Genomic DNA, 17,924 nt, shown 5'->3' on the forward strand with positions numbered 1-17,924 from the left:
CTACGGTGGCGGCCTGCGGGAGTGGCGGCGGCCCGCGGGAGGGACGGTGGCCCGCTGGAGAGGCGGTGGCGGCGGCCCGCGGGAGCTACTGGTGGCGGCCTGCGGGAGCGGCGGCAATGGCGGCCCGCGGAAGCTAGTGGCGGTGGCCTGCGGCGGCGGCGACCGGCAGCGGGGCCATGGAAGTGTCGGTGGGAGGAAAAAGAAGAAAGATCGAACCGTTACGTGTGTAACCAGTGGCATGGTGAGTATTTTTACCCAACTCCACCAGCTTCAAGAATTAATGCAGCACATCTTGAGGAGCTCCACAAAAATAGGTGGAGTGGAGCTATTTTGGTGGAGTGGAGTGGAGAACCTTGGTATGTTTGGATATTTTTTTGGAGTGAAACTATTTTTGATAGAGTGGAGTGCTCTCAAATAGTCCCTACAAGTTGTTCCTAGTATCACAGGGAGTTGAGGTGGGCCTGGCTCCAGAAGCATTGGTACGGTGTGCAGGACCAATATAATTCTGAATCGTATTGATCCTTCCTGTGCCGTGATCGATGCTCGCGATCTTTATAGTGGTAATATATACCTATCCAATAAAACATTATTGTGAGATTGCACTGGGAATCCCTAAACGATGCTGCATGCCTGCATCCAGTTACCTTGGTGAAAGCAACTCTGCTGATCGACCTCGAAAAAAAAATACGCTGATCTCTTCTGAAGGTTATGTATGAAGGGGCTCATTTTTGGTAGACCTATAAGGCCACAGAAAAATCTTTCCACTGCAACTGTACATCCTGCCAAGAATCAAGATCCTGTGATCTGTATCTTGAAATGTCTATATTCTCTTGTGATGTGCAAGTTCCTTTCCATGCCACATGCAATCAAGTGACTTAGGGCCTGATTGGTTCTCTGCTGCCTGCAACCTGGCTCGCGCGAGGCATCCAAGCCCGCGCTGGCCAGGCTCGCGAGGTATAACATCGAGTTGTTTGGCTCGCATTTCTCCACAGCTAGGCCAACCAGAGCAACTGATTGGTTACATGCTCAACTAGCTTGATCAGCCACTTTTGTTTGTCTGGACGCTGGCCCCCATGCTCGCTCCTGCATGCGATCGATTTTCACGTTCCTCCAGAGCCAGGCTCGTGGGAGCTTTTAGCATCGCCAAAGCCATGCTCGCTACCTCGTGCAGGTAGGCTTAAACTGCACCCCGCGAGCCTAGCTAGAGGTTGATACGAGGAACCAATCACGCCCTTAATGCAGCTTTTTACAGGTCATGTTTCATTTTTTTCTCTCCATATAGTACACAAGATTGAGCTATGAGCCTTCATCTCCAAAGTGACTCAATGAATGCTTTGCTTGATACTCTAATTTAGGAATGAATCAGTAGTCCGTCTAGTCCGCAAGTGCCATCATATATATCCCGTTCTTGATCAATATCACATACCAAACTAACAATCATTTTAGCGAGATTTATATATTCGGGGAGTGCAGAAAGAAGGCGCATACGGATCGATAAGATTGATGTCCTTGTTGCTAGAATAAAGGGAGAGGAGATTGACAGTGCGAAGATGCCTTGTCTGCCATGTAAAATTAAAAGCAAGTACCTCACAGAGTTCCAGCAGAGTCTTCGTGCGCAGGACCAATATATAATTCTGAATCGTAATGATACTCCAGGCCATATGCCAAGATGTTCGCCATCGTTTTGTGGTATGCATGCATATTGATCTCTTGTGAAGGCCATGTATGCAACTAATATTCTGCCGGCCGGTACGGTTTATAAACTGAGATGGTGGTGGCTATAAAAAAATGCTCCATCCGTTCTAAATTATAGGTCGTTTGACTTTTTATCTCAAGTTTGACCACTTGTCTTATTAAAAAATTTATACAAAATATCACTTCTTTTGTTGTGGCTTACTTTATCAATATAAGTTCTTCAAGAATGACTTAAATTTGACTATATTTGCATAAATTTTTTGAATAAGATGAGTAGTCAAACTTGGTGTAAAAAAATCAAACATCTATAATTTGTAACGAAGGGTGTATCTTTTTTTTCTGCAACTGTACACATGCTGCCAATTAGTATCAAGATCTTATATGTACCTTTGGATGAAAAGTCTATGTTCTTTTGAGATGTGCAGGCCCATTTCCATGCCACACGCACTATATATGATTCTATCAAGGAAGCTTTCCTACAGGCCATATTGCATGGCTTCCAGTGATCTCTCTAGTCTGGTACACCATATAACAGCTAGTTGTCGAATATGTCCCGATCCAGTTGCAAATGAACACATACCCAGCAAGCGAATCATCAAACTTTTGAGAAGCAACAATACGCTCACACCATGACTAAGCTGCATTTAGTCGACCAGCTTTTGTCTCCAAAGTAGTGCGAAGATCAAAACGCTCGAATATATATATACAATGCGAAATTAGAGCCATTATTGCACTAATCCGTCCTTACATGAGGACGATACCTGCAGTATCATGAATCAACGATCCCTTTAAATATATATATGTTCACCACTTGGGGTTTGCTTGTGTGCTGATACTCTAATTCATATTTGGACGAGTACTAGTCCTTCCATTCAACGTGTCATCCCGTGTTCTCGATCCATATCACCCACCAAACTCATCACTTGGATTTACATATTTGGGGAGTGCAAAGGAAGGTTCATGCAGACCGATAAGATTGATGTCCTTGTTAGGGAATAAAGGGAACCGAGAATGATAGGAACAACGACTCATCAAGTTGATGGTGTTTTCTGCCTAAAGGAAGCTGGACGAAAGAACAGCATCACTCCGAAACAAACGCGTGGCATCTACCTCGTTGCAATCTCTATCATTTCCGAATGTGCCAAAGGGAAGAATCGGCTGAGGCCCTGTCCGAACAGGACCTAAAGGAAAAGCGAGCAACTGTTCCATATCCTATAATCCTCTATGTTAATCGGCGTGTTCATAGTGAAATTTTGTCGGCATATGGCTGGATATATATGAATGCATCTTAGATTGAAATACTTGTTTGTAGACGAGTGTCTCCATCTGTACCATGTTTTGCAATTTTAGTATGATTTGAATCTGGAGCTAGAGATCTATATAATATCCCTCTCCATTCCAAACACATTACACATCTAGACTCTAAGATGAGTTGCAGACTCCCAAACTACTCACGTTCTTTTGAATTCCCAACGGTTAACTTAGTTACAGTACTACAAACATACAACATGTGCCCCTCTATGTGCATCAATGCAGGGCATATTTTTGCCGAGGAGAAATTCTGCGCATTTTACTACTGATTAGTCAAATTATATGAAGTTCAGGGCAAGCAAGCAGCTCTAGAACCACAACAGGTTGGAAGGGCCGGATGATAGATAGACCTACTTTTTCCTTAAAAAAGAGGCATAATACTCCAGTATAGTAGTGGGCGGGCCTTGCTTACCTAGGTCGAGAGGGAAATACGGCCCAACCTTGGTAACCTGTCGTTGACGATGCTGCGTGCCCGAGATTCTGTGTATCTTTTTCTTCCGCACCTACCAATATTCATAATTTGTGCTGGTACAATCTAGGCAGATATTCCACACACTCCGTATCCGCACTGTGCGCTGCTCGGAAGGAAAAGCCTATCAGCCCATGCAAGAGAAAATTCACCACAAAGCAACTGAGATGAGACAGGTGGCTGACTAGAACTGGACAGCAGGTGTACAGAGTTATCTTTGATTCGATACGAAACTTGAAACACCTTTTTCTCTTAATTCTTACATCTGCTTTTAGAACCGTTTGATGCATAGTGATGCTCATAATAAACCCAACAAAACAATATCCAATGTGTACATTTTTTTTATTATTCAAAATCGATGATATCAAACACCTGTTCAACACTTTTCTTGAAATATATTCGAAATAGTATTTTCAAAATTTTAACATATTTTTCTTGAAACGTTGAGCCTAGTGTTTCACAATTCTGATACGTGTAAGAATTAATCAACTTTTTGAATGTATCGTTTCAACATTTTCATTTTAAAATTTCAACATTTGGAGTTTACAATTTCAACATTTGCACATAAAAATGCTGCACATGTGTTAAAAAATTGTTGAAATATAGATTTCAGGAAATGTTGAATCAACCATTCTAAATTGTAGGAAGTGGCATATTCGTACGAATTAATGGACGTATTTGAATAAGGGTGCTTAAAAGAAAGATGGAAGAGAAAGCAGAAAATGGGGAAAAAACACTATGCTGGCTTTTTTTTTCTTATAATTGACTAGTGATTGCGTTGTTGGTGGCTTGTACTGTGCCCGACGCCATGGCTGAGCTCGGAAGGACGCTTGCTTGCCCACGAAGCCACGAGAGAACGGCTGGTAAAATATATGATTCAATATACATTTTTATCCTCTCTTCAGAATAGGATTTTTTTTTGTTTCGAATGACATTTTGTTTTCTTGCAAGCCATTACCACGTGCTTTTTGTGAGCCCGGATATAATGAGTGCTTTTGTGTCTCTTGGCAGCCAACTCTGACAAGCTAGGGAGGTGTAGACGTACCTCGGCACCGCAGCCCATCATATCATGGTCCGCGACTCCCGCGTCTGTTTGATCCTCCTCCATGACATTTCAGCAATTCTGCAGTCTCACATATCTATTTGAACTAACTGGATCCTTCGATGCTTCTGTTCTGTTTGATTTCATCAGATTGCCCCTGTCACGACCCAAAAATTTTAAATATGATTAAAACTTAAACAATGTCATCATAAGCATCATTAAAGCATAATAACGCATCATGTGCATGTGTTTGGCATGAGTTATTTGATTTTTGTGCCATGTTTGAGTGCTTGTTTGTGAAAGTAAGTTTAATTTTTGTTATGCAACTGTGACCCAAAACTTTTATTCAAATATTAGACTCCGAATAATGATTTTACAATATTTTTGCAGAATTTTGTAACAGCTAACCCGAAGCACAAAATTCTTGGAAAGTTTAAAAACATACATTTTGTTTATTTTTTTTTGAGCAATCTAGAATAGCTTTTTGAGTGTTTCTTGTTGCAAAGTGTTCTTGGTGATTTCATATTTATGCTATAAAAGATTGGTGAATTTTGGAGCCCAGGAAGCCTTGCTTTCTGAATCTTGAAGTTGAGCTATTGTTTCACCTTTTCCCCTTCACCCGGGCCCACTTGTCAGCCCCCACCCCTGGATTGGGCACCAGGGGCAGCGCGCCACGCCGGCGGCTGCTGGCTGGGCCAGCATGGCCATGGGCAGCATGGGTGCCACGGCCCTCGGCCTCCTCCTCGCCTTTAAAGCGCCGGCCGACCCTAGCCCCCAAATCCCCTTCCTCCATCTCCATTCCAGCTGCCTAAAGCTTCTTCCTCGCTGCAAATTCACCTTCTTTGGTGAGTAATTCTTCGATTGCTCGCGACCATAGCTTCCTCACCCTCCCTACGACCCATTCCGGTCCTTACCCCTCCTTTTCCCCCTCTCCTGCAGGCTCCCCGATGAGCTCCTCCACCCGCGCACCGCGTCTGCTCGCCAGACCGCCCCCTCCGCTGCCTCTCTCCGCCCGTCCAAACTGCGGTGAGGCTCGACGCCTCCCGCTTATTTCCATGCACGCGCGCGCTCAGCCCCCGTCGGCCCCTTCGGCCGCTTCCACCGCTGGCCGCCGCGCTGCGCCACGTGGCGCGCGCGTCGCGCGTGCGGGCCGCACCATGGGCGCACCCTGGCCACGGTCAAGGTAACCTGGCCGTGGCTTGACCCGGTTGGAGGAGCCGCCTGCCCCTGGGCCGACCTGTCGGCGGCTTGGGGAGCTGGGTCGTGTGGACCTAGCAGTTCTTGATGTTGTGTGTAGTTTGTAGATCTAAAATATTGTAAAATGCATGTAAAATTATATAGGTCTTCAAAAATTGTGGAGACTGTTTTGTTAGATTCCTGTGGTTTAGATCTACTTAGTAAAAATATTATTTTTCATGTTACAGTTCTGTAGATATAATTATGCTTTATTTTTGTAAAAGTGAATAAAATGCTTAGTTAATCCTCTACTGCTCAAAAAAATACCAAACTAAATTTTGTTGGACTTCTTGTGAAATGTGGTTTCAGGTGGTGTAGCTTGTCCTAATGTATCTCTACAGTTTGATAGGGTTTTAGTGTGATTTCTTGTTCTCTACCTGAAATGTTGTTTAATGCATGACTATTTGCTGAAACATGATAAAATGGTAAAACCACTTGTGTTAGCTTTATATTCATGTCTAGTCTATGATAACATTTTTGGAATTGTTTAAAATATTTTGCATATTTTTCCTAATTTATCTTGTTTAGAGTAGCTGAAATTTGCCATGTTCATAAGTAATTCTATAAAAATAATTTTGCTATAAATCCAAATCTCATGAGTTTGTTTTGATATCCTATGTGTGCAATTAATTTCATGATTTATGATATCAGTCTAATTTTCTTGTTGCTAACACTTGCTTAGTGCTTTCCATGAGTAGTATAATAGAAATGCTTGTTTGGGTTGTTTAAACTTATGTTGTGTATCATCGCATGCATACTCATTCATGCATTACAGTGACCAAACTGCCGGAGAAAGAGCCCGTTGACCCCACTGAGTCCGTTGAGCCCGAGCCCTCAGTAGATTTTTTGTTGAGTTGAAAGAAAATCAAGGCAAGCAGCTAAGCATGATTCCTTGTACCCTTTTAATTTGAGTTAATTTAGTTATCTTATTTGGATATTATTTGGGTTATGTATATTATGTATATTTATTGCATCTTTGATCCTATCGTTTATGCATTCACCTTCCTTGTTTATTTATATTCATGTTCTTGCCACTTATAGTTAGTAACTAATTAATTGATTACATGCTTAGCCATGCTTAGAGTTGATCTATATATCGTAAAGAAATTCTTGGATTAGGATCACACTACACCCACTTGGTTATCCTTGATTACACATGTCTGGTTTAGATTATGTTGGAAAGGTCGGTGACGGTTTTGATGGATTTGTAGTTTCGTGGTTCGAGCGGGATGGTAAGGCCTAGAGAAAGGAGTCTCGGAGGCATAGTCCGCTTGGATCGTTTAAGGACCATACGTGGATGCCATCGGTTTTGATCATTTATCGTGCTACCACATATCTAATCATGGGATGGATAAGCCAATTACCTCCTTTGCCTTGGTCATTGAGGTCCAATCCTAGATGCGTGGCTAAGGGGCTATGTAGAGAGGCTTAGGGGTGTCCCGGTGGACCTAGGTGACTCTTCGCATAAGTTAGGCATACCCTTAATGGTCGAGGTTTGTTAGGAACGGTTGACGCGAGTACCCTCTTATCCAATGCGATCGGTTGGGTGAGCCGCATGGCTCTTTGCATCATGTGGGTAAAGAAGTACACCCTTGCAAGGTTTAAACCAATTCAAATTGCCGCGCTCTCTGTTATGAGCAAGCTCTTTGTCCGTCGAATTCTTCGTAGAAAGTTTAGGCTATATTGGATATGGTTCATGGTATTTTTATGGTCAATTACTTGGTTTACTCATAATCAACTAACACTTGAGTTGTGGGTTGGACAAAATTAACTAATTTGCTAGAGAGCTAGATGTTGGTTAGAGAGCTCATGCTTATGTAATAATTACTTAACCTTAAAGCCTTTATTTTGTTGAGCCTTATTGCATACTCTTTGTTTATTTAATCGCGTAAGCCTTGCGAGTACCTTTGTACTCATGTTGCTATTTAAACTAAATTGCAGGTGAGTCGGAGATTATTTTTGGCCACTTCTATCCCACTGATCCCGACACGGGAGAGGAGTAGGTTGTTGTGGCCGCAATGATATCCTTGAGCAAGAGGCCATTATATTTTTATCGCGCTTTTATCAAGTTATCTACTGCATAGTTGTTTTATTTTGAGAGCATGATGAACACTAAACTTTAATTTTCATATCTCTTTTATCATCATTCATGAGCCCAAGGCTTGTATGTTGTCGTTAAACCCTTAATTTCATATTTGAACCCCCCTCCTATATTTAACTTGTAATATCTTGTTGTTAACTGTGGAAATGTTTAAAATTGCGGAAATGTTTAAAATTGCTCTTTGTGGTTCATCGGCGATGTATGTGATTGTAAATGGTATTTGTATATGTCTGATCTTTGGGCGTATGGTGGAAACACATACCTAGACTACCGGGTTTGACATTATTTTTGATGAATGACATGCCGGTTATTCATGTCTCTAGATGTTGGTTAACACGTGGCATGCCTTCAGATGGGTTTGCTTAAAATGGTGTCAAATTGGGCGGTTCTTACAATGCTATCCTCCAAGCAGGCCTCGCTTTCACGGAGTGGGTAACAAAGGGATGGTAGATGGCCTTAAAATTTAGCTTAGATAAACTAAAAGTCAAACTTTTAAGAGTCGGACTCTAATCTTATATAATTTTGAGCTAAAATATAGACAGAATTATTTTCTTGTCCCTTAAAAAAGTTGTGCTTAGTTTTTTGGCCCCTTTTCTCTTGAACTTGCTATTTAGCCCTAAAACGAGTTTCGTTTAGTTTCTTATCCCTTCCATCACCTGCAGTTAGGTCTACAGTCTAATTATATTCAAAAATATCAGTTTAGATTTTTAGCCAAGAAAAAATGACAACATAAATAAATTTTCATTATTTTTTTTGTAATTTTCCCACTAGTAAAATAATTTCTAGGCATTTATAAATCTATTTTCAGTTTTAAAATCACAGGAACATGGTAAAACAGTGAAAAATTCACTGGAGTCATATCTAAGCATGCTGGATCCAGCAAAAATCACCAACATGCCATTTGTTCTACTGAAAAGTAGGTATTGCTATTAATAGATAACCAGCATGTTTAGGTATGACTCCAGTGAATTTTTCACTATTATACCATGTTCCTCTGAATTTCTATGATTTAAAAACTGAAAATAGATTTATAAATGCCTAGAAAATATGTTAATTGTAGGAAAAATACCAAAGATTCATAAAAAATTCCTTTATGTTATCGTTTTCTTGATTAAAAATCTAAACTGATGTGTTTGAATATAATTAGACTTTAGACCTAACTGCAGATGACAGAAGGGCCAAAAAACTAAATGAAATTTGTTTTGAGGCCAAATACCTAAGTTCAAGAGAAGAAAGGCCAAGAAACTAAATACAATTTTTTCAGGGGAAAGAAAATAATTCTCTTAAAAATATATACTCCCTCTGTCCCAAAAAAACAAGTCATTCTATTATTCAAAATTTGACCTAAAAAACAAATCATCCTACCCTATTTGAAAAGTGCATGTGCGTGTAAGAATCAAATAGTGCCAAATATGGATAATAAATAGGGGCAAACATAGTCATTTTACATTTTTTGTTAATCTGTCATAAAATTCCTAAGATGACTTATTTTTGGGGACGGAGGGAATAAGGGTGAAGTTGGATTGTGAAGAGACCACTAGGGCCATAATCGGTTACCACCCCTACATAACATCCCTTTCTGCCGTCCATAAGGACTTTTCATATAGGTCAGAGAGACAATACTACAAAATCTCAAGTTCTGGTCTTTTTCAGTCAAAAAATTACATTAAGATGCCTACTTTTGATTTCCTCTTTACAGGCGAATGCACTGTTTGTGCGTTTTCATCTTCCTTTATCCTTATTTTGCTTACAGTACCTTGTTCACTCATCTTGTTTTGTGTTCTGTTCTTAATGAAGGGATGAGCAGGGGGATGAGGAAACGCTGCGGCCGTCAGTTTACCTCAACAAGTAGGTGACTACTAAAATGATTTCCTTGCAACATTACTGGTACTGTCCGTCCCTGTAAAATCAAGTTTAGAATTTTAGATGCTCTACTGTTATAGTAGTCATTCATTTACCCTTTTTGTTCCCCCTTTCATGTATGCAGGCTACCTGTTAAATTCCCAAATGGATGCCACATTCTCCTCATGAATCCGATGCTTGTGACCAGTATCTTTTTTAAAAAATCTTCTCTGTCGCAGAGACTTGAACAATACTGGAACTTTCCTCTCTTTTTCGTTAATAATTCATTTTCAATCTTACTCCTTCATCCAAAGCCATAAATTTCAGAAGAGAACAGAAAAAAGAACTAAACATTATTCCTTATTCTCATGCTATTAGTATATATCAGCTCTTGTGACATCGGTAGGGTCGGTGATCACTCCCGAATGATCTCTGTGTACATCATCAGGTGGAAGAATGGCGGCAGCACTCGACCTGATCAAGGATTGTGGCGCTTACATCGAACAAATAACAGTTGTTACTTGTTAGTTCATTCATTCAGCCAAGTAGTAAATTTCTTCCTTTCGCTAAATATATATGAGTATCAGAATATGACATAAGCCATTCTTACAATTTCAGTTATCTGCTCAGGTTCATGATCCAGGGAGACCGCAGCTATGGGACATTTGTGGTGCTTGAGACATGCAGCTGGGGCTGGCTGGCTTATTCAGAACTGAAGCAAAGCGAGAATGTAGCCAGCCATGGGGAAGCCTGAAGACGCTAGCTGCTACATGTGAAAGGAACCAACTCCACTTTGGTGGTATACATGGCATGCGTGCAAATAAATTTAGATGCTCCATTGTGAGAGCCCAGGTTCGAACTGAAAACCTAGAGGGGAAAATAAACAGGAGAACAAAAAAAAAAAAAAAAAACATCCAAAACCGTAGTTTGTCTGAGCCCAGGTTCGAACTGGGGACCTTTAGTGTGTGAGACTAACGTGATAACCAACTACACCACCCAGACCTTGTGTCAAGAGCGCTGAGTAAAACCGTTATATACTCTCTAACCACAACCGCTGAAGGCAACCCATCGCTCTCGCTGTGCGTTGGATATCCTCGACTTCCATTCCGCCATCAGAAACGAGTGCGCGCTCCATTTCCGATTCGGTGGACCTCGCTCGTCGCCGCGAACTCAATGGCGCACAAGACTCACCAATCAGTGACCTGGAACATGCTCACAGCAGGCAAAGCCTAGTCCACCAACCAAGCAAGCGGCCAGACGGAGGGAAGCGAACCAACAGTCCAGAGAACCAATCAAATCGGCCAACAATCGCAAGGGTGATCGATCCCCATCTCATGGCAGGCAAAGAAACGAGATTGCATTCGAAGTCTTGATCCATTCAAGGAAAAATTTCTCGGCGAGAATTTTCCGAGATAACCGAAAATCCTGTTTCTCGGCGGGGTCCGGTTTTTTTACTTATCGCCCGAAATTTTCGGCCCTTTTGAATATCCGCCCAAACCAAATTGGTGCAGCCAAATATCAGGCCACTCCGCTGCCTCCTAACACTAAATCTTATTCATATTTCATTCCCCATCTCTCTCGGTCCCTCCACGACTTCATAGGAAGCCATGGCGATAGCGGTGGCCATATTAAACAGACTGTTTGTTGTGGCAAGAAAGTCATATTTATATGCATTGTTGTATCTTGTTTATACTATTAGATTGTTTGGAAATAATCTAGGTTACTTCCTGCATAAATTGAGAATTTTTTTTCTAAATTTCATCCGAAATCAAAATGGCAAATCCGATAATTTTCCGAGAAATCCGATAAACGCGTTTCTCGCTGACCTCCGGTTTTTTTTCCTTACCGGTAAGAAAAACCCTGGATCCATTACAACCACAGACCACAGTAGTAGTAAATCATGGAGTCCTACTCCCTCCCGCAGCGGGGGGAGGAACAATTAATCAGCAGGAGAGAGAGAGAGGAAAAGACAGATCTAGTTTGGAATCACACGCCGACGGCCGCCGCCTGCGCCGCCCCCCCCCCCCCCCCCGGCTCGATCGATCGGCCGGCGGCTGCTGGCTAGCCGGCGTAGATGTGGATCCCGATGGCGATGAGGAAGATGGTGATGAGCGCGAAGTAGAGGACGGCGTGGACGATGATGGCGACGGGGCTGGTGTGCATGCTGCCGAACTCCGCCACCCGGCCGCGCCCCGGCAGCGTGCAGAGCAGCCCCGGGGTGAGCACCACGAACAGCGCTGTCGCCACGATCACGGGGCCCCAGTCCGCCATGGATGCCTGCCCCGGCTCGCTGGCTGGCTTCCCAAATCCGCTCGTCCCTTTTGGCCTTCTCGAACCCTCTCCGCCGCGGGGTGCTTGCCAGCGGCAGCAGCCACGCATACATAGATGGAAGATGGAAAGCACAGCGGGACCCACGCGCGAGAGAGAGAGGGCGACGCCTGGGCCCACGCGTCATTGGGACGGGCACGGAGCGGGCCAGCCTCGGCGGGGTGCGCGCAAGGAATGAATCGTCTCCCCCCTGCCGTGGGGCATCTCCTCGCTCCCCTTTTTGCATAGTGCCGTTGCTGCCTTGCTTTGCTTGCGCGGCGGTGGAAACGTGACGTGATACCCGCGTGAGTGCACAGGCCCAGCAGAATTGCTTTCTGGATGGAGGCCCATTGGAACTTGTAGACCGGCACCCAGCTCCTCTAGAAACCGCGATTTTTTTAAAAAAATATTTTTTAATCATTTTTTACAGAATAATAATTTTTTTTTACAGAAATAGCCCCCTGGCGCCCAGCCTGGGGGACTAGCGCCCACCCAGAGGACGCCAGGGTCCCCGATACGAAGAAAATTTATAAAAAGTATTACAAACAGATCCCTGGGGATCCTGGCGCCCCGGTCCTAGAGGGCGCCAGGTCCCCCACATGCATTTTTTCCATTTTTTTTATTTTTTATGATTTTTTGTAGAATATTTTGCAGAATAATACAGTAAAAAAAGGTAGACTTGCCTAACTAAAAAACAGTAATTAGATGCAACTAAAGATTTCACAACACATTAAACATACATTAACTTGGCATACGTAAGCATAGATAAACTTGCCGAACAAAAAAACGATAGTGAGGTGGGTGCTGTGGACCGAAAGGCGAAAAATGGTACGAGATTGGAGTGGTTCAAATAAAGGTTCACGTTTGTAATCATTAGGATTCTCTAGTGACGGAGGCCTACGGGAAGGGGGCATTGGCATGAAATCATCATCGTCATCATCATCAAACTTAACTCCTCGCACAGTGCCTCCATTTGCACTACCACTGGATGACCGGGTGTGCCTCCCACCTTCTGGCTTACGCACACGAGATCTACCTTGAACAACTCTGCGTCTCCCTCGTGTTCCTCTCGAACGTCCAGGCATTACACCAGCACCGAACATCATGTACATAGGTATAAAATTAGGGATGTACTTGTTTATCAACTCATCATCCTCCGGGTGTTCCTACATCAATAGACTGTAACATGAATATCATGATTTCGAAAATGAAATGTATCATAAGCATGATTTAAAGACACCATACCTGCACATATTTCTCGTGGTCAGAGGGTAACATCGGAATCTTGTATTCCATACTAGAAAATCCACTATAAGAAAGTTCAGCAATAGTACATATCCTCATGTACTTTTCACGATACTCATTCAAAAGGGCCCTTAGAGCTTCTGTGGTCAAAACTTCTCCAAATGGACACGCGTTAAACGTAGAGGTTGCATTCAGCTTTGATAAAGCCTTCCTGATATTTCTTTCCAGAAAGGGATCATCATTGTCTCCCCTTAACACTTGAAAATAAGCAGTCAACGCATCTGCGATTTTTTTTTGCGTCCATGTAAATGATGCACTCATAGATTGATGGTGGTCATCCCCTCCTTGACCCCTCGCACAGCCTCTCCCGCGTCATCTCACTGCTGGTGCGTCCATTCTTGCAAACAAACATAAGTTGGGGATAATTCGAAATAAGTAAAAAAAAAATGCAAGTAACATAACTAAAAATAGCAAAGAATACTGTCATGCCCTACGTGTGCGTGAACGTTACAATATTCGATAACATTATAGTACATGGTGTTACAATAACAATAAGTAATTAAGTCCTGGATCGTGAATGGAGCGCAGATGTGAAAGTAGCCTAGAGGGGGGTGAATAGGCTACACCTGAAATTTTCAACAAAAACTCGAAACTAAACTGAGTAATACCGGTTCAACCGGTACCGAGCAGTTCAACCTCTCTAGGACCGGTTCAACTGATGGACACAATAAAGAAACAAATTGATCTCAAAAATAAATAATTAACCCATGAAATAAAGTTGCCACAATTGTTTCTTGATACTTGGAGAAGTAGATCTGAGAAGGGGACACCTTCAAACCTACAAAACAAAGAGATATGGGTAAATCTTGCCACAAGCCGGTGAAGAGCGAATATGAACAACAAGCACAAGAGTAAGCACACAGAGACATGAGATTTAATCCGAGGTTCGGTCACACCACTTAGGTGCCCTACTTCCCCGTTGATGAGCCCACAAAGAGCCAGGTCTTTTCCAACCCTAATCCTCCCCAATTCGACCACAAAGGTCAAGAAGAGGTCACTTACTCAACAATGCTCGATGAGCGGGTAATACAAACTTCTTGAGGTCTTCCACAACCTTGGAGACTCTCAAGCGACACCTATGTCGTCTAGGAGATTGAAAACTCCAAGAGTAACAAATCCGTAAAGATTCTTGATGAAACACCAAAGCTCAAATTTTGAGAATTAAAGGGAATGTGGAGATGAAGTGCGAGATCTCGCAACCCTCAATCTCACACCAAGGTTTCTCTCAAGGATTTGCAATGGATGGAGCTCAAGAGAGAGAGAAGAGCAAGAATAGGAGTTACAACACTTGGGAACCTCTTCTCAGGCAAGGGGATGAGTTTTTGGCACATATTTTTTGTGAAAGGGTATAAGAGGATATGTATATGTATATATATATACATATATATACATATATATATATATGTATATATATATGTGTATATATATGTATATATATATGTATATGTATATATATATATACATATATATATACCCCTTCAAAGAGCCGTTAGGTGCTGAACCGACAGGGACGGTTGAACCCCTACCAAGGGTGGTTGAACCACACTTCACCAGAGAAGGAACCGGTTGAAGTTGTGAAGGGGCCGGTTGAACCGCAAAGTTCAACTGCCGTTGAACACCGGTTGAACCGCTGTATAAGGGCCGGTTCAACCGCATTCCACCAGAGCCGGCACAGATTGAACTTAGAGGAAGTCCGGTTGAACCGCCCAGTTCAACCGCATTCCACTAGACAGGAAGCAGGTTGAACTTCAAGAAAGGCAAGTTGAACCGCCCAATTCAACCGCAGTTAGGCTAAGTCAAGGAGGAAATTGAACAAGTCAAGTAATGAGAACTTTGAACTTTAGTGCCATCAAAAACAAACCTTTTTAGATCACCCTTGATAGTACGGCAATTATCTATGCTCAATGGGAGAAAATAAAAACGAACAAAGCCTTCATGCTTGAATCTTGAGTTTAAGTTTGGATAATTCTTGAAAGAATTTTATATGTTCATTTACCCTTCACGAACGACTTCATTGATGTTTCCTTCAATGCTTCTTATTTCTTTCGCCTTTCCGCTCAAGAAGCATTGCACAAGATAATTAAGAACTATACACATGCTCAATCAAAATGTTAGTCCTTTCAAATTCTTTGTCATTCAATCACTAAAACCCTCAAATGGTTGATTGCACTTACAATCTCCCCCTTTTTGGTGATTGATGACAAAATAAATTAACGTGATATCCAATTATTAAACACAAAAGCTCGAATACTTGTATATACGTGACTCCCCTAAATGTATGTGTGTCATAAATTTAACACAAATTGACCTCAATGTCAATCACGCATAACATTAGAGAGAGGTGTAAGGATCGCATAGTATACATGCATTCGAGGGTGCGACAAGGTGTCATAAAAGAATCTGTGAGACAAATACATATGACATAGCAAGCACCCAAGAGAATAAGAAACAACAATCCATCACAAACAAAAGAAAAGGAAGGCGAGACTAAGCACAACCAAGGTTCATAGCATGACATAAATGAAAACAAGTTCATCTAATTTACTATTACAAATCAAGGTTCTTATGGAAACAAACATCATACAAGTTATTACATCCCAGAAGTTCAAAGTTTTCTCTCACAACTTGCATACAAATATAAAGGATAGATGGATATCACCCAACTTCTCCCCTTTTTGGCAGCAAGCACCAAAAGGAAAGAGGATCACCAACCACCCTAAGAACCACCTTGATTACCACTAGGATCACTGAAGAGATAGGTCACCATGTCCAGAGCGGGAGGAGGAGGAGAAGGTGGAGGTTGAGGAGCTCCGGTGTAGACAAATGGCACGGGAGCTTCCGGTTCTTCTTCGGATACATCTTGTTCGGGCTCATAGAACAGAACTCCATGTGTCTGGTGATGCCACTCATCAAGACTCTCAGGCATAGGAGGAGGTGGAACATATGGACGAGCTGGAAGAAGAGGTTGACCTGCAGCATGACGTCGAAAGTTCTCATCCAACTCAGCGGTCCTCCTCTCAAGCTCGGCGGTGAGTATGAAGTTCTCACGACAAATGGAAAACATGGCATTAAAGCCCTTCGCGAGAAACGCACGAGGACCACCCTTCTTGCTTCGCACGCCACTTGCCCTTGAGCTAGATGGCCAACTCATGGGGTGAGAGGTGGTGGCGGCTCATGAAGAAGATCTGTGAAGAGGTGGATCCGGAGGAGGTTCGTCAGAAGATGAAGGAGCTGGCTCATCATGGGATATGGGTGCCTTCTTTGATCTTCCAGCTGGATTGTTTGGATCAATCCAATAGGGTGTGTAAATAGCATGTTTGCTATCCTTCTAGAAGTAAGTCTGAGACACCACCTCAATTATCTTCATTATGTATGGAGCATGCACACATTTTTTTGTTGTGTTCCAAGAATAATGAATGATCTATTGCTAAATCAAGTCAAACACATTGATCCTAAATCTTTTTTCCGACTTCATAAAGTATAGAAGTGTTTGACTCTCACCATGCACATTCACTTGATTCCCTCCCTTTGGAATAAGAGTGGCACGAAAGAGAGAATTAAGATACCGATAGTAAGCTTGTAGATTTGTTGTCTTCCACAAGTCCTTGGTAGGCACAATGTGTATGTCACTGACATCATCACGGTCTGGAAGATTATAGCTATGAACACACTTTCTATCACTATGAATTTCTTGATCTGTGAAGCTAATAATGTGTGCAAACCTTCTGTAACTAATCTTGTACCAAATCCCTTCAATGTTGAAGTTCATGTACGGGTACTCGTAACCTCCTATGATTTCACTACCCATCTTTACCCACAAGGTGGAGTAGAACTGCGCAATCACTTCTTTGTTCCAATCATAGGAGAACACCATGATGTGCTTCATGCCTCTAGCTTCACAATCTTTAAGGGCTCTGGTCATCTCCTTGTCTCCCATGGCCTCACATTCTTCCCAATTAATATATCGTTGATTTATGATGGGTTGATTCTGCTTACTCATGATCACTGAATTGTAAAAATCCACATGGAAGAGATTCCAAAAACGTGAACCATCAATACGATTATATCTCTTCCATCGCAAAGGATTTTCATACCTTGCTTCCCGTAGAATCTCCGAGCTTCCCACATTGTAAACCATTTCTTCCTCATTAGCATTGTGACGAGCCCTTGCCCTATGTAGCACAAGACCTCGAATAAGGAGTGCATCATCCGGAGGAAGCTCTATGTTGTTATCCTTTTGCCCATCATCATCACTTGTGGGATCATCCACATTTGGATTTTAAAACACGACCAGGGCGACTGGCTGTAGCTTTCTTCCGATGAGGAGGAGGTTGTTCTCCTCGTGTAAGGTGATTGATTTGAGGATAAGAGCTGCTTTCTCCACTCGTCTTGCCTTTGCCCCGGCCGGTTTGAGATTGGCGAGGGCGTTCAACTTGTATTTCCTCTTCTTCATTCTCACTTTGAATCTCTTCTTCGCTTCCACTTTCCTCAACAATAGATAGATATCGCTTGCGAGGCATTTTCTAGAAATAGAAAGATAACAAAAAAAATATTTTACAAATGGATAGATGAAAAATAGATATGGATAAGATAAAACTGTGTAGTGGCGGTTCAAC

General features: G+C 42.4%; 1 protein-coding gene and 1 non-coding gene across 2 annotated transcripts; both read right to left on the reverse strand.

The window, feature by feature from the left end:
• Window positions 1-10,624: 10,624 nt before the first annotated feature.
• Window positions 10,625-10,698, reverse strand: TRNAV-CAC. The gene has a single exon. It is a non-coding gene; the product is annotated as a tRNA-Val (tRNA).
• Window positions 10,699-11,485: 787 nt separating this feature from the next.
• LOC120683874 lies at window positions 11,486-12,060 on the reverse strand. The gene has a single exon (XM_039965974.1). The coding sequence runs from the start codon at window positions 11,965-11,967 to the stop codon at window positions 11,758-11,760; it is 210 nt and encodes a 69-aa protein (XP_039821908.1). The 5' UTR covers window positions 11,968-12,060; the 3' UTR covers window positions 11,486-11,757.
• Window positions 12,061-17,924: the final 5,864 nt, after the last annotated feature.

Source organism: Panicum virgatum, chromosome 7N (assembly GCF_016808335.1).
Source record: "Panicum virgatum strain AP13 chromosome 7N, P.virgatum_v5, whole genome shotgun sequence".
Classification (NCBI taxonomy): Eukaryota; Viridiplantae; Streptophyta; class Magnoliopsida; order Poales; family Poaceae; genus Panicum; species Panicum virgatum.

Bases quoted from the DNA above. Each gene is read 5' to 3' on its own strand.
- LOC120683874 (XM_039965974.1), bottom strand. From the start codon at position 11,967: ATGGCGGACTGGGGCCCCGTGATCGTGGCGACAGCGCTGTTCGTGGTG.